Raw genomic sequence first — 25,104 nt, forward strand, 5'->3', positions numbered from 1 at the left:
TGTTTTTATTGGTTTCTCTAAGTGTCAGATTGCATGTGATTGCTATATTATGTTTTCTGTAATATTAAGGAAAATGTATGTGAATGAATGGTCTGTTAGTGAATGTTCTATGTTTAGTAGTAATTTTTATGTAGAACTGAAATTTTAATGTGTTGCATTTATGCTCAGAGTTAAGCTACACACTGTTTCATAGCTCAGATATACCCATGCTCATGCTGAAGAACCAGAGGGGTCTGGGTCCTGCTTTAAATGCAAATCTCAATGCAGCTTTAACACTATCATTACTAGCAAAGCCTCCATAAAAACAAGGTTTACAAATGCCCATAGGATGAGTACTTCAGCATAAATTGGATGGCTAAGAGAATGACAAACAAGACTTTTAAAGATTACAATTACTTTTTAAAATTTAATCTCCTTGCAATTTAAAAATGCAAAGCTGTATGGAATATAAACTGAATATATGGAATATAGTCTAGCATTTCTTACAAGATCAGGGCTTTCTTTTTTCACCTGACTGGATCAAAGAAGCTGAGGTGCATCCAAGTGTATATAATATACAGTGTACATAAAATATAAACAGCACATTTTGGTCATAAATATATGAGATGTTAAACAGAATTTGAGTGGCCTTACCTGCAAAGGTTTTGTAATCCACCAGGTCAAACATGATAATAGCTACTGCTGACCAGGTAACAATCAGAGCAACAACAAGAAGCCATGCTGCTGGCGAGCTGAATGTCATCATTAGGTCCTCTGTAACTGACTTCTTTCCCACTTTCACTGGTGGCGTAAGAACTGACCCATTCTTGTTGTCCATCACTGTAGTGGTGGTTGACATATGTCCTAGTCAAACATTAAAAAAAAAAAAAGAGCAAATAAATATATTAAGCTAGGTACCTATCAGTCTAAGCTAAAGAACATGTATGTAGCTTCTGGTCTGTTACAGTTGTTATTAGCTGTCAAGTTTTCTAACAACTTAGGCCTTCATTCAGGAATGCACCTCTATTCAGAACAGTAGTTAAACATGTACTTTGCTTACATGCTAACCTGAACAGGGGCAGAGTTAAATACATTGAATCCTAAAACGGGGCTTGTTTACACAAACATTTTTAGTTCATAACAAGATGGGTGGGGGGGTGAGTCCAACCTGCACTAGCCTTCCAGACTGTGTGCGTGCATCCTGGTGAGCTAATCCTCTTTGAAACAGGACAACATCAAAGCACATGAACTGTTAATGCACATTAGCAGGGCCCACAGGGACAGCTGGTCCATGGCAGGATAGTGCAGAATAGATTCACACCCAAGCATGCCTCAGACTGTTTAGAAAAGCCCTTATATTGCTTTCCTGAACAAGGCCCATAATTAATCATTTAAACATATTCTTAAATCCATACTTATTCAGTACAACACTTAAGCAAGTGGTTAACACTGACTTCCATGGGACTTACGTCTGTTCTTTCATTTAAGCACTTGCTTTTAACTGAATAAAAATGCCTTCCTGAACTGAGGACACAATCAAAATAAGTTAGGAGAAAACATATAATAACCAAAGGAAAAAAAACAATATATAGCTTCATTGCTCACCACAAGCCACTTTGCTGTGACTAGCTACACACCTAAAACAGTGGCTGATATCATAGCCCTCTAAAAGACTGACTTGTTATGGACTGTGATGAGGCGTCTGCCCCACACTGGTGGAGAAAAGCAGCCCTGGGGAGGCTGCACAGCAGACAGCCAATCAGAGAGGGGCTGCAATGAGAAGCCAATCAGGTCAGAGCAGACCCATATATAAAGAGAGCTGGAGGGCAGAGGAGGTAGTTCCTGCTTTGGAGCCTAGGGAGAAAGGACTGGGTGCCTGAAGGGCTGAGGGAACCACCAGTACTCTGGATGGAGCAGTGCTGGGCCTGGTCTGGGGAGTGAGAGAGAGCTCCAGCTTGACTGGCCGAAAGACTGAAGCCCTGATACAGGGGCAGAGAAGGTGCTAGGGCTACGGGGAAGTGGCCCAGGGAAACAGACGGCAGGGGTTGAAGGAGACTCAGCACGTGGCTACCGCCTACAGGGTCTCTGTGTCAGGACCTGGAGTAGTAGGCGGGCCTGGGTTTCCACCATGCCTCACCCCCACTTGCCACTGTGGGGAGTGGCCAGTGAAGGGCTGCAGTTTGCCACTGAGGGGAGTGGCTGGACAGAGGACTGCTGTTCCCCCGGAAATGGGGGAGAATGGAATGAAATGGCTGGAGGGCTGTGTCCTGAAGAGGATGCCATGATCTTTGAGGCAACGTGGGTCTGGAACAGAAGTGACAGTGGTGAGACACCACTGGAGGAGGGTGCCCTGTGAAAAGACTGAAATAATTCCCAAGCAGGAGGCACTATGGTGGTGAGTCCCCGCCCTGTTACATGGACACTGTGCCAGATCCACAGTAAAACAGCCTACATCCATGGAGCTATGTCAGTTTACACCAGCTGAGTATCAGCTTTGAATTCTGCTGTCAAGGACACGTGACAATGAGTGTGTTTTATACTATATTCCATCTCGCCAGTCAATAGCAGAAGAAATGTTCTATAGCTGTGCCATGTCTTTTCTAGACAGTGTCATTACAATTTGTGAAGAATCATATTTTTGTAAATAAATTTGTTTTGAGCATTTTCACTTTCATGAGATGGCCTTCTAAAAGCCCGTCTTTTCTCCCAAGAGTTGCAGTGTCAAATGGGCTTAACACTGAAAGCTAAAGGCTCTTTAGTAGGAAACGGAGAGCAAGATGAACACCGATGTCAATTCTCATTCAGCAGATACCACCTGTTTACTGGTGAATAGCTGCATTTTTAAATACAAACTACTTAACTAACTTCTCTGTGGCTGTTAAGAACATCTTACACTGCACACAGCTCAAAACAGCTTTTAGAAGCTTAAGGTTTCATTATATTATGTTTCAAATTGCTGAAATTTAAAACCTGAAAATATCTGAGAAATTCTTGAACTCAAACAAATAATAAACGAAATAATCATTGCTTTTGTTTGATATCCAGATATGAAGCTGCAAAAAATCAAATCATTCACTCCTCCCTAGTAATCAAGAGTGAAATGGCACTGTTACATGCTGAGCTCCCTCTTTTGGGAGACACCAGGCTGCAGTATGGGAACTAACCCTTGCATCCCACATGCTTTTAAGCCTACGGGGTCAGCGTTTGTATGCAGACAGTTTCGAAGTCCAGCCTTTTTGACACACTCATGAGGTACCGTTCTCCCGTCTAGCACCACTTTCTTGGGAAGTGGGACCCTATGGTCTCTCCTATACTGAAGTCCACCAGAGCTCTACCCTTGTGGGGACTTTGGTTTATTATTTAACCACTCAAGAAACTCATGACAGTTAAATCAGGGGAACACACAGACTTTGCCAAGGAACCTCTATACCAGACAACTTTACTCAGACCAAGCACGAGAGTTACAGACCTACGCAAAAATAACAAACAGCTGCATGGAAAACCCCTCCCTTCAGTGTCTTCAATGCTCCAAGATCCTTTTGCATTTTGGTTAGTGACCTTTCAGGGCCCCAAGACCCCACCTGCACCCCACTCTTCCTATTGTAAGCTGATGGATGGCTGGTGAGAGGGTCCTGGCTCAAGAAGATCCGGGACTTAAATAGAGTTCTGGCCTCCTATGTCAGGTGCCCCCTGCCAGTGCAGCTTCACCCCCGCCACACACATCAGATCAGTTGCTCGACTCCTGCTTTCCTACCCAGCCTTGTTCCCAACTGGGAAAACTAGTTTTCCTGGACTACAGCCAGTCTGTTGTTCTAGGGTGTATTCATTTGAATGATGGACCATCAAGGCTGAGGCATGTTGATGGTTTTGCCATTGTTAGCTCCTCTACTAGGTGTCAGGATTTCATCTAATACCTCCCAGGTGTCCAGCTCAAGATGGAGGCTACAGTGAAAAAGTGAAGGGCACAAGACAGTTCGGAACACTGTTTCAGATTGATATAGACATACACAGACATATAGTAATCTGTATCTGTATCTTTGGGGTAACTTCTCTAGCAGCTAAACTAATGCACTATTTATAGTGGTCACCAAAAAAAGGAATCCAAACAGATGTTACATATTTGCATAGTTTGGTTAAATTCATCCTGATCCAATTCTTATTAAAGGCTCCTCATTGAGTTCAGGGGGCATTAGATCAGGCCCTGTGTGATTCTGAATTTCCAAAGAATCCCTTTTATTGCTAAAAGAATTAAAGAACAATGCAAATATGAGAGTGAACTTGTACTCAGTCCCTATTTATCACCAAAGCAAGAGCAAAGTGAGTTTTATATCAGAGTAAAGTAGTGCTGCCTCTGTCTGGGTGTTCTCATGCTAATGCTATAAAATTGCTGCCTTTCTGGTTGGGTCACTGAACATTCAGATAAGAGAGAAAGGGGCATGTGATGAAGCTCTAACTAAACAAAGATAAGCAAACTCAGTCTGTTTCTGACGAATACTGATCTGGAATCTCTACCCTTAGAGACAGGTTACAAGAATCTTGAAGAGAGAGTTTAAGAACCCCAGACGTTGTGCACACTGTGAGTAGGTTTTATTTCACAGTCTATCTTGAGATACCTACAGAAATGATAAATACATAGGTTGTGGTGAATGAGATCTTTTGTTTTGTCCATCAATTTATATTTTTTTAAAATTAGAAAAACGAGATGGAGCACAAACTCTCACAAGCCTGAGACTGATGAAAAAACTCTTTTGTTCCCTGTACAATGGAAAATCAGTCCAAGAGCGATGTGATAATGAAATCATCATTACATGTCTTGCAATGATTTGTACTGTGAGCAAGGTCAGTGTCAGCTTCAGCAGTGATATGATTTACACTCAAACACCATACATTAGAACAGAAACTAAAATAATTCACACCCTTGACTGTTCTACACTTTTTATTCATTGTGATTGTATACAATTTTCCTTATTTTTGTCCCCTTTTTAGATTGCATTCACTCCAAACTTCCCTATACTGATCAAGTGTCTCATTTCAAGCCCTAGAAACCTGCATTGTTACATAGTAATGTTGTATAAGCAGCACAAAATTGGCATGTTACATGATTTTTGTAACTTACATGAAATTTGCTTTAATTTATGGATAATGTGTTCAGTTAATGAACAGTGTCATCTGTTAAGATGCAAGTTATACACTTTTCTATTTTAAAAACATCACTGCTTCCATTTCCCTGAACATAAATATTGGATCAAACATCACACTGCAGGAGAGAAAAATCAAGTTGCAAAGATCAGCTTCCTAAAATCAAATTCCAAATCAATAGCATTATGTTATGTAACATTCAAATTCATTCATACAAAAATAAACGAACGTGTGCATGCAACAGGTCATAAATGACACATTATGCATTTTCTTTCCTCTGGAGAGACCAGTAGGAGTTTATGATGTAAGGGGGAGAACAGAAAGGTACTATCTTATCTTGACAAGTCTGATTGGCATCATAACATAACTCAAATGACATACTAATGAAAGACATTTGCACAGTAAAAGCAAAGGCAATTAAAACTACATTGTAATGGGGTGGTCACCCCATACTAGCACTGAAAAGGTTAAGGAAGCTGAGAAAGAACGAGTTAGGCAACACGTGAGGCGACTAGTCTGGAGAAGCAACCCCTGGTGAAGCTGAAGATGAAGCTCCGCTGAGCAGGTGTGGGCTGGACTAGTATAAAGCCAGGAAGCTGGCAACAGAAAGTGTGGCAGTGAGGAAGTCTGCAGTCATCCTCTGTGCATTGGAGAGGGAATGAGAGAATCCAGAGAAAGAGTAGAACCCTGGGACCCTGGCCCTGAGGGAAGGGTGGATAAGAAAGCCCATGGGAGTAGGAAGTAGCCCAGGGAGAAAGCACTCAGGTTTGGGACTGCACAGACCTTGGCTGTGTGTTGTAGGATGCCTGGGCTGGACCCTGGAAGAGTGGGTGCACCTGGGTTCCTCTACCAGCTACTGACAACAGGTCCCGTGAGACACTATACCCTGGAAGGGGAAACCATATAGTGATCTGGCCAGAGGCCTGAGTCACGGAGAGGAAGCTGCAGCTCCTGGAGTGAGAGGAGCCCTGGGGTGAGAGAGAGGATAATGGGTTAAGATATGCAAGGGTAGGTTTCTGACCTGGAAAAGAGCTAATCCCCAGAATAACCCACAATATTATTATATATTTATAGTATATAATTACTATATAAAGTGCTGTTTTACTGGGGAAAGTGACCATGTAAAAATAGCACCTTTTAAATTCAATAAATCTACACCTTTTGTATTTGAATCATATCTGTTTACTTTAATGACAAAATAGGTTATCAAAACTTATCAGTCTAGTGAGCCTTCCAGAGCTAGTACAGTTACAGTTGTTATTATGAAAGGGCCTAATGGTTACATTAAGTCGCATTGGTCATTGTTGTTACCCACTGTAAGAAAGCAGAGATGTCATACAACCCTGCAGCCAGAGAGCTATTAAAGGGGTATTGTGTGACTATTGATCCGGGTTGACATCACAGCCATCACAGCATTGCAAGCTAAGGTACATGCAGCTTTAGGGTTTCCCAGAAGATTCCTGACACAGGCACTAGTTGTTAGAAGCTTCTTCTTAGGGACATGGCTGGCTGGGAGGGGTCGCTTGGGATTTCTGAGTCAGGAAACTGCCTGTGTGGTTTTTGCCCCCATGGGGGTTCACCTAGAATCCATCCTAGGAATGTGAGAACAGGGCAGCTGGGAATAGTGGCAATAAATCAATTTTCCTACTATATATAGGAAGGTGGCTGAAAGTGGTGAAAATCTCATGGAAGGAAGTGGGGTTGGCTGACAGCTGGAGGAGACAATAGAGGACAATTAAAGAAGCTTGAGCCCCTCTGGACAAGACTTGGACTCCCACTAAAAATATCTAATAGCAAGATGATTGGTAACACTATCTAAAATACTGAGTCAAATACTATATTATCTATATTGTGTGGGCCCTAAATGCACATTGGGCAAGATTTATTGATTGCTGAAATTTCTATATTATCTTAACACATCTTGAAATAATTAATCTATCCATAATTTAAAGATAAAGTTATTAGAATATGGTGTATATACTTGAACCTCTTTCTTGCAGTAAAAAGCATATACATAGCATTCCCTTTGAATGGTACTTTGCTTTACAAGTTACCAGTGCAACCTTGTGAATGGAATTTCTTTGACAATCTGTGCACATCGCCACCCACAACACAGCCTCTCCACAAAGACTTGTGCTTCTCCCTGTCTTCTGCCATACCCACCTCTACAGCTGTAGTGTCAGAGGTGCATATATCACATTTGGATCTCACTACCTATGCTGTACATAGCACATAGGCTGAAAATGAAGGAACGGGAACAATCTAGAATGGAAAGGCTCAAATTATAATGGAAATTTCAGGTCTGTTCTGGAACTGTCAAAAAAATAGAAATACTGGGGTGTTCTACTCACAGTTAGTTTAACAAAAGCTTCAAGAGAAAAATCCCCCAACACCTAAAATGTTTGTTAGCAGAGAAAGTGGCATAAAAAAGCTGCATAAATATTAAAATAATAGAAAGAGGTAGTGGGCTTGCTTGTGAGGGAATGAATTACAGACTTATCAGTGACTGACAGTTATAAACATGTAAAATTCATTATAAAATAAGGGGGGGGATGAAGAGACTATTTCTAAATAACAAAAGAAATAGAATCAAGATTATAGAACATGGAAGAAGATGGTACATGAAAATTAAATGAACTGAATACCAAAAAAGTAGTGACAACTGTGTACTGTATTGTGTACTCAATTTCCTATTTTTCTTATTATTCCTGCACTGGTTTTATTTTTGATCAATATAAAATATGTAATGGCATAAAAATTGTATTGTTTATCTTGTCCATTCATACTCAGAGATAATGTACATCAATTTTTAAAAACATCACATTGATTTCAATGGGAGTTTGTGGAATAAAAGTCACATCTTTCCTAAGCATTCCATTAAGACATGCAGTTCAAAGGAAATGGGGAATCAGATACAATGTTAATAACAGAGCTACATGTACTGTATGTTATGAATTGGCATAGGTATTAATTCTAGATCCTTTAAACATGTACATTTAAGGATCCCAACAATGGTGATGCTTCCCACAAAGTAGTAATGACTACTCCTGCAGAGTCATTACACAATCAATCACTTAATGTGGAGCAGAGGGGAAGAAAGAAAAAATTCTCTCCAAAATAATTGTTTATACTTGTCATAAATATAAAGAGAAGGGTAAACCCCTTTGAAATCCCTCCTGGCCAGGGGAAAGCTCCTCTCACCTGTAAAGGGTTAAGAAGCTAAAGGTAACCTCGCTGGCACCTGACCAAAATGACCAATGAGGAGACAAGATACTTTCAAAAGCTGGGAGGAGGGAGAGAAACAAAGGGTCTGTGTGTCTGTCTATAGTCTGTCTTTGCCGGGGATAGACCAGGAATGGAGTCTTAGAACTTTTAGTAAGTAATCTAGCTAGGTACGTGTTAGATTATGATTTCTTTAAATGGCTGAGAAAAGAACTGTGCTGAATAGAATAACTATTTCTGTCTGTGTATCTTTTTTGTAACTTAAGGTTTTGCCTAGAGGGGTTCTCTATGTTTTGAATCTAATTACCCTGTAAGGTATCTACCATCCTGATTTTACAGGGGGGATTTCTTTATTTCTATTTACTTCTATTTTTATTAAAAGTCTTCTTGTAAGAAAACTGAATGCTTTTTTCATTGTTCTCAGATCCAAGGGTTTGGGTCTGTGGTCACCTATGCAAATTGGGGAGGCTTTTTATCCAACATTTCCCAAGAAAGGGGGGGTGCAAGTGTTGGGAGGATTGTTCATTGTTCTTAAGATCCAAGGGTCTGGGTCTGTAGTCACCTAGGCAAATTGGTGAGGCTTTTTACCAAACCTTGTCCAGGAAGTGGGGTGCAAGGTTTTGGGAAGTATTTTGGGGGGAAAGACGTGTCCAAACAGCTCTTCCCCAGTAACCAGTATTAGTTTGGTGGTGGTAGCGGCCAATCCAAGACAAAGGGTGGAATATTTTGTACCTGGGGGAAGTTTTGACCTAAGCTGGTAAAGATAAGCTTAGGAGGCTTTTCATACAGGTCCCCACATCTGTACCCTAGAGTTCAGAGTGGGGGAGGAACCTTGACATGAACAATCCTCCCAACACTTGCACCCCCCCTTTCCTGGGAAATGTTGGATAAAAAGCCTCACCAATTTGCATAGGTGACCACAGACCCAAACCCTTGGATCTGAGAACAATGAAAAAGCATTCAGTTTTCTTACAAGAAGACTTTTAATAAAAATAGAAGTAAATAGAAATAAAGAAATCCCCCTTGTAAAATCAGGATGGTAGATACCTTACAGGGTAATTAGATTCAAAACATAGAGAACCCCTCTAGGCAAAACCTTAAGTTACAAAAAAAATACACAGACAGAAATAGTTATTCTATTCAGCACAGTTCTTTTCTCAGCCATTTAAAGAAATCATAATCTAACACGTACCTAGCTAGATTACTTACTAAAAGTTCTAAGACTCCATTCCTGGTCTCTCCCCGGCAAAGACAGACACACAGACCCTTTGTTTCTCTCCCTCCTCCCAGCTTTTGAAAGTATCTTGTCTCCTCATTGGTCATTTTGGTCAGGAGCCAGCGAGGTTACCGTTAGCTTCTTAACCCTTTACAGGTGAGAGGAGCTTTCCCCTGGCCAGGAGGGATTTCAAAGGGGTTTACCCTTCCCTTTATATTTATGACAATACTAGTATTAATTAAAAACCCATACAAAAACTTAGGTAAAAAAGAGTATTTCACTGACCTGCAAAGCACTTCCTAATAGTTTATGGTCAGATTGTGACACCTTTCCTTACACTGAGTAAGTACCTTATTACACAAGTAGCCCCACTGACTTCAACAGGACAGTTCATGGTTTAAGATACTGTTCAGTGTGAGTAATATCACATCACAATTTGGCCCATAGCAAAAATTCTGAAAGTTTTTTTACATACTTTATATTCAGTGTTGCTTCTCCCTTGTACCTTATTTTTAAACATATTTGCATGGAAACAGTGTCTTTCTTCTTTAAGAGTTCATCAGCTCCTGCTGCTTATACCCCACTGGAGTCATAATCCTTCTTTTGTGATATCACAATGATTTCCACATCAATCTATTGTGAAGATTATGATGACTTGAAATGAGAAGGAAGCAGCAAAAGAAGATGAACTTTTAAGAAACAAATATACTATTTTCATGCAAATGGCCTTCATAATAAAAAGAAAAATAAAATATATGGGTGGCATTTTTCTAAAAAGAATATTTTTCAAAGCCTTCGTTGAAATGGCAGGTGCTGTTTAAAATAAAAGCAATAAAATTCAGGGAGAAGGCTCACAACTTTCTTTTTTTTTAGTTAGACTCACATTCTAGTCAGTGAGTTCTTATGTAAACTAATTTTATCATTGAAATTAACTTTCTGAACTATTTAAACACAAGAAGAACAGTTGTTATTGGCCTCCATTCACAGATTTCAGAGTAACAGCCGTGTTAGTCTGTATTCGCAAAAAGAAAAGGAGTACTTGTGGCACCTTAGAGACTAACCAATTTATTTGAGCATAAGCTTTTGTGAGCTACAGCTCACTTCATCGGATGCATACTGTGGAAAGTATAGAAGATCTTTTTATATACACAAAGCATGAAAAAATGGGTGTTTACCACTACAAAAGGTCTTCTCTCCCCCCACCCCACTCTCCTGCTGGTAATAGCTTATCTAAAGTGATCACTCTCCTTACAATGTGTATGATAATCAAGTTGGGCCATTTCCAGCACAAATCCAGGGTTTAACAAGAACGTCTGAGGATGGGGAGCGGGGGTAGGAAAAAACAAGGGGAAATAGGTTATCTTGCATAATGACTTAGGCTTGAATAGAGACTGGGAGTGGCTAAGTTAATTGTATCCAATTTGCAAATGAATTCCAATTCAACAGTCTCTCGCTGGAATCTGGATTTGAAGTTTTTTTGTTGTAATATCGCAACTTTCATGTCTGTAATCGCGTGACCAGAGAGATTGAAGTGTTCTCCGACTGGTTTATGAATGTTATAATTCTTGACATCTGATTTGTGTCCATTTATTCTTTTACGTAGAGACTGTCCAGTTTGGCCAATGTACATGGCAGAGGGGCATTGCTGGCACATGATGGCATATATCACATTAGTGGATGTGCAGGTGAACGAGCCTCTGATAGTGTGGCTGATGTTATTAGGCCCTGTGATGGTGTCCCCTGAATAGATATGTGGGCACAGTTGGCAACGGGCTTTGTTGCAAGGATAGGTTCCTGGGTTAGTGGTTCTGTTGTGTGGTATGTGGTTGCTGGTGAGTATTTGCTTCAGGTTGGGGGGCTGTCTGTAGGCAAGGACTGGCCTGTCTCCCAAGATTTGTGAGAGTGTTGGGTCATCCTTCAGGATAGGTTGTAGATCCTTAATAATGCGTTGGAGGGGTTTTAGTTGGGGGCTGAAGGTGACAGCTAGTGGCGTTCTGTTATTTTCTTTGTTAGGCCTGTCCTGTAGTAGGTGACTTCTGGGAACTCTTCTGGCTCTATCAATCTGTTTCTTCACTTCCGCAGGTGGGTATTGTAGTTGTAAGAATGCTTGATAGAGATCTTGTAGGTGTTTGTCTCTGTCTGAGGGGTTGGAGCAAATGCGGTTGTATCGCAGAGCTTGGCTGTAGACAATGGTTCGTGTAGTGTGGTCAGGGTGAAAGCTGGAGGCATGTAGCTAGGAATAGCGGTCAGTAGGTTTCCGGTATAGGGTGGTGTTTATGTGACCATCGTTTATTAGCACTGTAGTGTCCCGGAAGTGGATCTCTTGTGTGGACTGGACCAGGCTGAGGTTGATGGTGGGATGGAAATGTTGTAATCATGGTGGAATTCCTCAAGGGCTTCTTTTCCATGGGTCCAGATGATGAAGATGTCATCAATATAGCGCAAGTAGAGTAGGGGCGTTAGGGGACGAGAGCTGAGGAAGCGTTGTTCTAAGTCAGCCATAAAAATGTTGGCATACTGTGGGGCCATGCGGGTACCCATAGCAGTGCCACTGATTTGAAGGTATACGTTGTCCCCAAATGTAAAATAGTCATGGGTAAGGACAAAGTCACAAAGTCACAAAGTTCAGCCACCAGGTTAGCCGTGACATTATCAGGGATAGTGTTCTACAAGCCGTCAAGAATACTATCCCCCATAATATCACAGCTAACCTGGTGGCTGAACTTTGTGACTTTGTCCTTACCCATAACTATTTCACATTTGGGGACAACGTATACCTTCAAAGCAGCGGCACTGCTATGGGTACCTGCATGGCCCCACAGTATGGAGAAAACCTGGATTTGTGCTGGAAATGGCCCAACTTGATTATCATACACATTGTAAGGAGAGTGATCACTTTAGATAAGCTATTACCAGCAGGAGAGTGGGGTGGAGGGAGAGAAAACCTTTTGTAGTGGTAAACACCCATTTTTTCATGCTTTGTGTATATAAAAAGATCTTCTATACTTTCCACAGTATGCATCCGATGAAATGAGCTGTAGCTCACAAAAGCTTATGCTCAAATAAATTGGTTAGTCTCTAAGGTGCCACAAGTACTCCTTTTCCATTCACAGACTGTCAAGACAAATAAAATACAACTCAAACTTGAATATTCCATCTGTCTGCATCTCCATATGAGTTTTGGTTGGGTTTTTTTGGGAGGGTGGGGAGAGAATCATTGTTTAGGGCAACTGCACCTGTATTTCCCCCTCATGGTCCAGCAAGGGCACTCTCGCCCCGGCTTCCAGCTCCCCAAATGTTGCCTCTCTTGGTCATAGACATGTGAGTCTCCCTCCTGACTGGGGTATTTCCAGGCTGCAAAGGTCCCTGCTTACCCCGTGAATCCCGCAGCAAAGTCAGACTGCCTAAGCAGGTATTCTTTACTTTTCTCCTCAGAGATAGTAAATGGAGCAATTGCCACAGTTAAGTTGTCACCCAGCTCTTTCTTAATAAGCCCATTTATTAAGGTAAAATGATTACAGAGAAAACATAAAACAATCAAAGAAACTTCACGCTTGCTAATAAGCTTACCAGAGATTACCTCAACTCCAGCAAGGGCTCTGGCCTGTGAACAGTCCTTCAGCCCCTACGAAGTGGTTTTTCTACGGTTTCCAACCATTCCCAGGAAGAATTGGGTGGCCCTGCTTGAACAGAAGGTCCTATCCACTGGTTGCAGCAGAAAAGGCCTGGAGCCAGTTTTAACTGAAGCTCTTTAACCAAAAGTCCTTTTTTTCATCTGTTGGTCCCCGGAGAATCCAGTTTGAATAAGTGTATGCAAGTTTCTCTCCATGTGCACATGTTACAGCCTGAGTTAATTTGACTAACCACTGCCCACTGTTCTGAGTTCCTGGAGCACTGTGGTCCCTCTTCCCCATGGAATTACATAAAGTCCCTGGCCCACAATGCATAAATTTTACATAAATACATAAATTTTATTCAATAAGGTTTGCCCAGAATATTGCATAAAAATGTCATACCTGTCATAGGGGCATATACAGAATGGGTGAGTGTCACAGTGTGGGCTAGCCCTTTAAGGGATATGGCTTCAGCCCCACCTGTGCTTTGTCATGTTGTCCCAGGCCATTGGTTTGCACCAGTGGCTGAGGTCAAGTGATCTGGAAGCATATGATGGTAGCCCAGATAGGAGACTTCAAGCCAGCTCCATCTCAAAGGGGAAGACAAAGAGCTAGAATGTAGTTAGGGGGAAGGCTTCTCCAGAGAAGTCCAAAGTGGATCTGGCTGAGATTCCCCTACTTAGAAGGATCTGGGGAATTGAGAGCAAGCTGGAGTCTGAAGCCCAGATACAAGGATAACTGAGGAGAGAGAGCTGTGGTGGACCCAGGAATCACAGAACACCAGGAAAATTGCTCTCCACAGCAAGCAAATAATAAGGCCTGCCTGGAACTACCTGGAGGGAAGGAGGTATAAGAGGAATAGAAACCTGAAGACACTTGAGGAAATGCCAGCAGCAGATCTTGTATTTTTGGAAAAAATCTGTTACCAGAATAGGTGCTGGAACTAGCATTGCGGGGGTGCTGCCACACCCCTGGCACACTCCATCATATACAGGGTTTACAGGTTGGTTCAATGACTCTCAGAACCCGCACTATAAAAATTGTTCCACCACCCCGGTTACCAGCCAGGATCTGAAGAAACTGTGAAGCTGGGGAAAGACTAGTTTTGGTTTGAGACAAAACATAAACTGTATTATCTAATAGACCAGACCCAAAGAAGAGTCTTGGGGCAGTCTGAGAAACCCAAATTGGCACCAGTTTCCCATGGGAAGATGACTCTACAGAGAGATTTTTCAAGAGTATTCAGCATGAACTAACTCAGGTCCCACTGAATTAACAGGAGTTTTATAATTTATTTAAATGAAAGCAGAGTTAAGTCAATACAGAGTAGTTTTGAAAATCCCACCCTACATCTACATTGTGGCTTTACAGCTGATGAAGTACAGATTAAAGTTTCAAATGTGTGTGTGATTTAGGAAATCCCTCTGAAAGTCAATTCTTGAAAATTGGACAGGTTTCTAGCATTCTGAAAATTCTGCTCTAATTCACCACTCTTTCTTGCCTAGTAGCATCCTATATTCTCAATAGATCACCAATCCAGCGTATATTCATAAACCCTTAAAACCCTGATATGTTTTCTTGTTAGAAAATAGGGCATACATATTAACTCAGAGAGATGATTTACAAGGATGTCTTAACTTAAACTATGGGAAAAGAAGTCTTTTGTGTCTTGCAAGAGATGGTAAAATTTTTTTTAAAAAATAATAAAAAAAAAACCCTACCCTCCCTTTATTCTGAATTTGTTTGTAAAGGCCATTACGCCTTCAAGACATTTAGCCTTCTCCTTGTGTGGTTGTTTCTATTGTGCGTAATTTTAAAGAAAGCTTTTATGTGATTCAGCTTATTCAAGCATTATAACTAAGGAAAGCATTAGCATTGAAAAGTCTTCAGACGATATTGTTGATCCTGTCAAAATAAGTCGTGTGTGATTGAGATTGCATTGTAATATCCTACACAGTAATTTATACCTTAAGTCACTGCAGAAAGAAGGAAAGTAGGGAAAGTTGTAAAGGTCAGATTTCAAATTCTTACAGAAAAAGGTAGTGGATTTTAATGGGATATTTTATACAGCATATTAAATCTACAGCCATATCCCTTTATGCAGTAATTTTCTGAGAATTCAAAAGACCAGCAATATTAACTATGAGAACATAAGAATGGTTATACTGGGACAGACCAATGGTTCATTTAGCACAGTATTCAGTCTTCCAATAGTGGCTGATGCCAGATGGTTCAGTAGGAATGAACAGAAGAGCACAATTTATAGTGTAATCCATCCCTTGTGATCCAATCCCAACTTCTGGCAGTCAGGTTTAGGGACACTCAGAGCATGGGATTGCATCCCTGACCATCTTGGCTAATAGCCACTGATGGACCTATCCTCCACGAATTTATCAAATTATAGTTTTAACTCAATTATACTTTTGGCCTTCCAATATCCTGGCAATGAGTTCCACAGTTGACTATGCATTGTGTGAAGTAGTATTTTTGGATGTTTATTTTAAATGTATTGTCTATACATTTCATTGAGTGACCCCTAGTTCTTGTGTTATGTGAGTGATAACACTTTCTCCACACTGTTCATGATTTTATAGATCTCTATCGTATCTCCTTAGTCATCTCTTTTCCAAGCTGAACAGTCCCAATCTTTTTAATCTTCCCTCAGATGGAAGTTGTTCCATGCCCCTATTCATTTTTGTTCCCCTTCACTGTGCTTTTTCCAAATCTAGTATCTTTTTGAGATGAGGTGACCAGAACTGCATGCAGTATTCAAGGTGTACGCATATCATGGATTTAGAGAGGGACATTATAATATTTTCTGTCTTATCTTTCCCTTTCTTAATCGTTCTAAGATTGTTAACTCTTTTGACTGCTGCTGCATATTGAGCAGATGTCTTCAGAGAACTATCCACAATGACTCCAAGATCTCTTTTTTGAGTGATAAAGCCAATTTAGACCACATAATATTGTATGTATAGTTGGGATTATGTTTTTAAAATGTGCATTACTTTGCATTTAACAACACTGAATTTTATCTGCCATTTTCTTGCCCAGTGACCCAGTTTTGTGAGATCCCTTTGCAAATTTCACAGTCCACTTTGGACTTAACTATCTTGCATAATTTTGTATTGTCTGCAAACTTGCCACCTCACCGTTAACCATTTTTTTCAAGATCATTTATGAATATGTTGAACAACACTGGCCCCAGTACAGATCTTTGGGGAACCCTGCTATTTACCTCTCTCCATTGTAAAAAACTAACCATATATTCCTACCCTCTAACCACTTACTGATTCATGAGATGACCTTGCCTCTTATCTGATGACTGCTTACTTTCCTTAAGAGCCTTTGGTGAAGGACCTTGTCAAATGTTTTCTGAAAGTCCAAGTACTCTATATCCACTAGATCACCCTTGTCCACTTGTTTGTTTGGCCTCCTCAGAAAATTCTAATAGATTGGTGAGGCATGATTTCAGTTTACGAAAGCTGTGTTGACTCTTCCCCAACATACCATGTTCATCTGTGTCTCTGATAATTTTATTCTTTACTATAGTTTCAGCCAATTTACCTGGTACTGAAGTTAGACTTACCAACCTGTAATTGCCAGCATCTCCTCCAAGCTTATTTAATCAGTATGTTACATACACCAGCGAGTAGTTCTATAATTTAATATTTCAGTTCCCTCAGAACTCTTGGTTGACCAATATAGAATATGAGACCTCCAAAGAATATCAATACTAGAACTGCGTGAAGTTTTTAAGCCAAAACTCTCCCAACAAAAAGATGCAGATTCAGGTTGCCCAAAACATTTTGCAAATTTATGTTGAATGCACCACCAATATTTTGGTAGGAAAAAATTCCAGAAAAGTCAAAGTTTCATTTTTACGTTTTCTAAGTAAAACACTGATTGAAAATTACTTTTCTTTTTGAAATTTGCTTCAATTTCATTTTAAGTTAAAACTCAAAAAACGAAACATTTAGTTTGACCCAAACCACATTTTTGCATTTGTTTGGATCAGTTAGTGAACAAAAAAAAATATATCAGTTATTTTGTTTTGATTGGAGCAGTGTGAATAAGTGGTCAATACATAAGCAGAGACTTTCTAAGAAAAGGCAAGGTGTTGCAGTAAGTGAGGTTGATTATACTGAGTAAGAAGGGTGCCACTTACTGCAAGTATTGAACTGCCCAAGTATGGTGCTAGGTGGCACTGTGCTGCTGGAGGTGTTCTTCCTGCTAAGTCAGCAAACTCCTGACTTGACCAATTTTTCTTTTCATTTAAGATCTGAGGAATGGAGTTTATAGCTTCAACATCTTGGACAAACTCCAATGTGCATTATCGCATTGTCTGTCTAAATTCCCTCTATAGCTAAACTATATTAAACAGCTTTTCATTCCAGGCCAGACATGGATGCACTTCAGCAATGGATGAAGTGATCCCTGCATATGTTCTGTAAAGCAGTTTGAGCTGATCAGAACGAGAAGTGTTATGTACCTGGTAGATACAAATGGATGAGCACTTTGGGGCAGGAAATATGTATGTGACCTTTGATCATTGTACTTTATTTCATTTTTGTGCACCTGCATTCTTTATATTTTCTATATGCATACTTTACCTTCTTTCAAGTTCTGAAATAGTAACAGGAATACTCTCTCTTAATGCAGATCTTAGATATCTGACATTTCTGAGGAAGCCAAAGGGATATTCAGATGTATTTGTGAGATGATAAAATGTATCTCACTTTGTATCTTTTGAAATGTCAAACTGAATGTTGGAGGAAAGTGGATTTCATTCATCTTTAAATAGCATGAAATCTTTTGGAACAGGGTACTGTATATATTCCCTATGTTACTAATGTGTGTTTGGAAACTAAACTCTATATAACTCCTAAAGTCCATATAATGTTTCGGAGTGCAAATATTTACTTTAAATGAGTCAGAATAAATAGTAGTCTAAAAATATCACTCTCCACATTTCAGCAACAGCCTGGACAAGTAGATAGGGCATAATACAAAGCCAAAGTGTAAAGAAACACTGAGAAGAGATTTTCAGAGACAAGGATCCTCTGCTGGAACTATTCTGCCACCAGTCCCCAGACATACAGATGTAGGGACTGACAACAGGGTCCGGTCACTTGATTTCCACTACTGGGAAAGCAAATGGGGAGAGATGCGGCCTTCCAAGAAACTAGGATCCAAACTGTATGTCTTTAAAGATCAATATTGACACCGTGAATTACATCCAAAAGTAATTGAGTGCAGTGTAAGGTCTGCTGATATAATAGACTTTCCACATCAGATACCACTAAGCAGTTGGTCTAACATACTATGTACCTGCTGAGGCTTCCATGTGGAGTTTTCATGCGGAGCCCCATGTAAAATGTGTTATAGCACTTAAATCTGGAGATCACAAATGTTTGGATAACTGTGGAAACTCCATATTTGAGAGAAATGGTCATAAATTATTACACTAGGTACAGATGAAAAAAAGCCCTTGTGACCCAGTGTGATGCTGTATGATTGCAACAAATCTTGTACAAATTGTCATGTAAGGTGTCACTGGAAAAGTTATGATTTCCTAAGGATATGTCTTCACTACCCGCTGGATCGGCGGGCAGTGATCGATCCAGTAGGGATCAATTTATCGCATCTAGTCTAGACACGATAAATTGACCCCCGAGTGCTCTCCTGTTGGCTCCTGTACTCCAGCGCCACGAGAAGCGCAGGCGGAGTCGATGGGGGAGCGGCAGCAGTCGACTCACTGTGGTGAAGACATTATGGTAAGTCAATCTAAGTACGTCTCAAATAAATTGGTTAGTCTCTAAGGTGCCACAAGTACTCCTTTTCTTTTTGCGAATACAGACTAACACGGCTGTTACTCTGAAACTTCAGCTACGTTATTCATGTAGCTGAAGTTGCGTAACTTAGATCGATTCCCTCCACCCCCAGTGTAGACCAGGGCTAAGTGTGTGTATATGCATGTATCATCTTTGTGTCTAATGTTATGAATATTGGCCCTGGACCTGTATCTTATACATGTGTTGTATTCCTGGGTAACACCCACCAGCTTAGATTTGCATCAAGGCCAGACAGTTATGTGTTAATGGCCCATTAAGGACACTTCACTCTAACAATGGCCATAGAAGAAACTCATCCCACCTAGTAAGCCTTCCTGTGGATGCCTCAGCAAGAATATGGTCAATGGTTGCCCCTGTGAGTCATCAAAGCATGTAAGGACATGTGATATGTTCATGTGACCCTGGAGTTCATCTGGGGCCAGTATCTTTCCACAAACAGAGGCTGTGGACTTTGTTTGGGACAGTAAAATTCCATGCTCATGGCAGAGAATGTAAAAAGACACATGAAACATCTCTATGGTGTCTTTATTTCCTGCTTCATTTCTATGGACTGGATTTTTAACAATGAAGCTTTGAACAAGGACTGATGTCCCCCTGTCCCCCCATATGTTTGGGTAATTCCAGAGGGACATTTGCAAGATAGCAGTTGATTACATCACTGCTGTGATCCTGATCTATGAACACTAAAAAGTCACTTGTATGTATATGTACCATTAATAACTCTTTTCTTTTATTATTATATCTTTAGCTTTTAGTTACTAAAGGATTAGCATCAGCATGATTATTGGGTAAGATCTGAGTTATATATTGACCTGGCTTAAGTAGCTGATCTTTTGGGATTGGAAGGACCCTATATCTGATTAAATTGGTTTTCAGTAACCACTCATCATGTAGTCCAGTTTCTGGGTGGTGAGCCAAGGGCTGGGATGCCTAAGGAGACTGCAGTTTGGGCCTCTTGTTAACCAGTGTGGTGAGAACAAGTTCACTTTTGTTACTGGCTTGGTATAATCTAATGATAGAATAACCACCAGTCTGGGGCAAGTCTGCCCTATGTCTCAGCAGTTTGTCCTGAATTTGGCATTTTCAGCTCTGACCCACTGAGGCATAGTGACACTCAGGGGGCCATTGGTGCCAACAGACAGAGTACCCAGGGGTGCACAGAGTTTTACAGGGATCCCCTGGGTCAGATATCTGCATAATAGTTAAAAGGGTGGTCTTTACTGAGTCAGTAGAACCACTGGTCATCAATCACTGCAAAAGGTATGTACAGTTATTATTTAAGGAGATAGATAGATAAAATTATGGTTGTAAGGTCTTGGAGTTAAGGCAAGTTACCAGGAAGTGACATACCTCAAAGATGTTCCCTTCAGGCAGGAGGTAACTGACTCCCATCTCCCTGTCTGGCCATTTGTGTATTGCATGCCTTGTTGCATACTGACCCAGGTGTGAATGGAATGGCTGTGAAATCTTAAAAAGTGGAAATCTGCAGGAAGAAATAAACACAAGGGGCTGTCTTGTTTATGAATAAAGACAAAGGATTGGGCTGGTATATCCTGGAGTGCAATGGGACACTGAATTCTTCACCGAGGAGGCAAACTGACAGAGTGCTTGCCTCTTGCAGCCAGCCCTGTTGTAAAGCACTGCAAGGATTTGGAGTGAGCAATATTCTGCAAGATATGAGTATCTTGTTAAGTCTAGGCTCTAGAATGGCTGTTATGATTTTATTTTATATGTAACCATTTATTCCTAGTACTGCTGCTTGGTACTACTTGAATCTCTAGGCTTTGTTAACTAAACTTAGACTTGATTTCACTATAAGCATCTAAGTGCTGTGTGTTTAAGCAGAGAGGTGATCTGAGGTGGAACTGGTAAGCTTATGTGTACTACTTCTTTGGAAGCTGTGATTCTGTGAATACTGAGTGTGTCCACTGGATCAGAAGGTGGACATTCTAGGGAGACCCTCGGAAGGCTCAAAGGTTGGGTTGTGCCAATTGCTAACCTGGAAGTGACAGTGGGGCTTGAGAGGCCTAACAAAAAGTGCTCGAGTTGCTGTAGCTGGGGAGTTGGGGATCTGACCCCTGGCAGGAATAGACCAAGGCTACCTAACGCTAAGGGCAGGTGGTGGTGAAGTGCCTCACAACCCTGGATATCCCTGGGAAGTGTAACAGAACTCTTGGGCAACAAAACTACATGAGACTGCAGCAACGATCAAGGATAATATACTAACTATATTACAAACCAAGCTTGTCAAAACCTCTCAGCAGTAGGGGCACACCCACTATCCCCACTATTCTCCCCATTGAACCATCCCTGAATCAATCAGCATCAATTCAGTCTTGCCTACGCTGACCCTCAGCCCATCTCACTCAAGACTTTATCTTGGCCACATGCTGGAAAAAGAGAAACACTGTTCAATCCAGGTTTGATGGGGCAAAAAGACTGTTGCATACCATGCAGGTACAGTGCCACACAGCCCAAAACATCTCACTTTCTTCCCCACTTGCTTCAGAATGCCAAACAAGAACACCTTTAAGAGAGATGAGCAATTGCCAGCAGGACCCTATGGGATCCCTCTGATGGGAGAAATAAAGCAGAATCACTCAAAAAAAAATAATGTCCACCCCGGTAACAGTACAAAATCAGCAATAGAGGGCTGTGAACAGATTTAAGGAATCACAGTGGACATCTGACCTTTGTCCATTGCTAAGAGATCATCAGCAAATGAGACTACCAGGCCATGTGTGTCCTATTCAAACCTGAAACCTAAGGAATTCAGATATTGCGAGAGTTGCATCACTTTCTCAATAAACTTATGCAAAAGGATCGGTTGGGGCAAGAGTTACCAAAAATCAATGGCCTCAAGAACATTCATTTCAGGGTTGCTGTTACCTGTGTCCCACCCCCAAATATTTCCTCACTTGATTTTACTGGGGCATAGGTCCCGCTCCATTAGCAATCTGAAGTTCCTCCAGCACATTTAACATCCCAGTAAATTCAACTGGAGAAAACAAAAAGATGTCCTAGTGTGGTGCTACTCAGATTGCAGCTCATGAGCCACAAGGGGCTCTTTAATGCGTCTCCAGTGGCTCTTTGCAGCACATGATATTAAAACACTGTGATTTAATTATTAACCAATCTAAGTTATTAACCAATAAGGATGCTCTTACTATGTTATTAACCAACTGTAGTTGATAAAATAACAATAATACTTGGTCTATCATAGAATAGAATATCAGCGTTGGAAGGGACCTCAGGAGGTCATCTAGTCCAACCCCCTGCTCAAAGCAGGACCAATCCCCAACTAAATCATTTTGCTGTGAGAATAATATATAAATAAAAACTAAATATTTCCCATCATATTGTTTAAATATGAATATATAGTACTATAATAAATGAAACAATGAGTTCACACTACTGTGGCTCTTCTGGGTAATGCTGATCACTAATTTGGCTCCTGAACCACAGAGGTGTGAATACCTCTGCTCTTGTGTTTGTTCCTTCCATACACATTGCCCTAATTGATATTAACCCAGTCTAATTCTGAATGATTTAGGAAATCCATATCAATGAGATACTCATCTATGCTACTGGAAAATGATGACCTGGTTTCACTAAGCTATCCAGAACTGGAACAGTTCAGATAGAGGAGATTTCTGGATGTCATTATGGAGAAGAGAAAATAGTCTTCACTTCCATGTCAGATCCAAAACAGGATTTTAAATACTCCCTTTCACACTTGGCCAGTCTCAAAAATCATAGAATCATAACATTGCGGAAGGGATCTTGAGAAGTCATCAAGTCCAGCTCCCTGCGCTGAGGATGGATTAAGTCACCCTAGACCATCCCTCAGGTTTGTCCAACCTGTTCTTAAAACCTCCAATGATGGAGCTTCCACAACCTCCCTTGGAACCCTTTCCAGAGCTTAACTATCCTGAAAATCAAAGTTTTTCCTAATATTCAACCTAAATCTCCCTTGCTGCTGATTAAGCCCATTACTTCTTGTCCTACCTTCAGTGTATATGGAGAACAATTGATCACTGTCCTCTTTATAACAGCCATTAACATATCCAAAGACTTATCAGGCCCCACTCAGTCTTCTTTTTTCAAGACTAAAAATGCCCAGTGTTTTTAACCTTTCCTCATAAGTCAGGTTTCCTAAAACTTTTATCATTTCTGTTAGTCTCCTTTGCATTCTCTCTAATTTGTCCAATTTCCTAAAATGTCTGTGCTCAGAACTGGGCACACTACTCCAGCTGAGGCCTCATCAGTGCTGACTGGAGGGGACAATTACCTCCTGTGTCTTACATACAACAGTCCTGTTAATCAACCCCAGGGTGGTATTACCCTTTTTCTCAACTGCATCACATCATTGATTCATTCAGTTTGTGATTCACTATAACCCCCAGATCCTTTCGAGCAATACTGCCACCAAGCCAGTTATTTCCCATTTTGCAGTTTTCCATTTGATTTTTCCTTTCTAAGTAAAGTACTTTGCATTTGTCTTTGTTGGATTTAGACCAATTCTCCAATTTGCCAAGGTTGTTTTGAATTCTAATTCTGTACTCCAAAAGTGCTTGCAACCCCTCCCAGCTTGGTGGCATCCACAAATGTAAATCATGGCACCAGTATTGCCTCTGAAAGCAGTAGGAACTTTGGATTAGCAGATGTATATATGCAAACATGTAACTCTGTACATCTTCTTCATGGACTACCCATCTGAAGTAAATGTAAAAGCCATGTTACTCCTTTCAGGTTCAGCTGCATCATGGGCATTCAAAAAAGGGGGGGGGGAGACATGATGGGCCATAATTTGATAGATGACATTTGGAGAAGTCCAATTTTTTTCCTGTTTAAAGTTCTGAAACTACTGATTTAGAAAGCTTACACAAATGGAGTTTTATAGTGACGCCAACTTGACTGAGAACGTGTGAAAAATAACCTGTGAAAATATGTGTGGGAGATGCCATTTTATGAGAAAGCATTAGAAATCAGCTTCTTGCCTGAGATTCACAGTAGAATTTGGTCCACAATGTATACATAAAAAGCATAAAAAGGCACAGAGATGTTTCATCTCACTCTTTCATGTTGTAATTTTAATGTAGAACACTTTTTGAGCTACACTACATCAAGTCCTTTGGCTCTATAGAGAACATGACTAAGGTCCTGGTCACAGAGCCATATTCATGCTTGGTGTAACTCAATGGAGTTACACCAGGCATGAATTTGGCCCAATTTATAACGCCGCTTGCTCTTTCATAGCTCTGTCAGAGTACATTCAAATCTAAAAATAATGTATTTTTCTTTACAAGTTTCTGTCACAAGACATTATATGCACATATGCTACAAGAGGTGTTGTGAGGATAAATATATTAACAATTATAGGGCATACCAATACTATGATAATGGGAGCCATATAAGAACCTAAAATAGAAACAGAATTTGAGTTTGAATATGAATTTGAGATTATATGGGAGGTCATTAAATAGTACACATTGTCTGTATATGGTATGCTTGAGGATCACCAGAAGATTTGCATAATGCAGCAAGCAGGACTCTGAGATTAGTATATAGACTGAAAAATGCTTCTTTCATTTGACGTCATTTGTATTTCACCTATGTGGTACAAAGTGAATCAAGGAATGAGGGAAATTTTGAGGGGACGAGGATTGAGGGAAGTAAGACAATTGTGCAAAAGATCTTTTACAAAATCAGCAGGTTTGAAGAAAGGAAGGAAGAGTAGCCTTATAGTACAAATATACATATTCAAATCCTGTTCTTCTCTTTCCTTTCCCCATTGGGAACCAATCGCCTTGAACACAGCAGAATTGGCGTCGTCGCGCAAAACAGGGGTGCTGCACGCCAGAGGGCTCATAGTGGGGTTCTCCCTGTGAGTCACTGACAAGAGCTCTCAAGCCTGGAAAGCACTTAGAAGGGCTTCTTGGTGTGGATCTGAGACTAGTCGATCTGCCAGTGCACAGATCCACCATTACAGTGCACACAGGACACTACATCCTTGAGGCTACATTAGAAGCAGCAGACTGGCTCTGCAGCAGATAACTTTTGGCCTGAAGGAGTGGAT

At 40.7% G+C, this 25,104-nt stretch overlaps 1 protein-coding gene across 1 annotated transcript in view; it reads right to left on the reverse strand.

Moving 5' to 3' along the window:
* Window positions 1–838, reverse strand: part of TRDN (triadin) — a 260,739-nt gene extending 259,901 nt beyond the window's left edge. The window contains exon 1 of the mRNA XM_078852185.1: window positions 634–838. Coding sequence (XP_078708311.1) covers window positions 634–838 — 205 coding nt within the window. The remainder of the gene's footprint in view (window positions 1–633) is intronic.
* Between the last annotated feature and the right edge of the window lie 24,266 nt (window positions 839–25,104).

The sequence above is a fragment of the Lepidochelys kempii genome, chromosome 3, assembly GCF_965140285.1.
Source record: "Lepidochelys kempii isolate rLepKem1 chromosome 3, rLepKem1.hap1, whole genome shotgun sequence".
Lineage (NCBI taxonomy): Eukaryota > Metazoa > Chordata > Testudines > Cheloniidae > Lepidochelys > Lepidochelys kempii.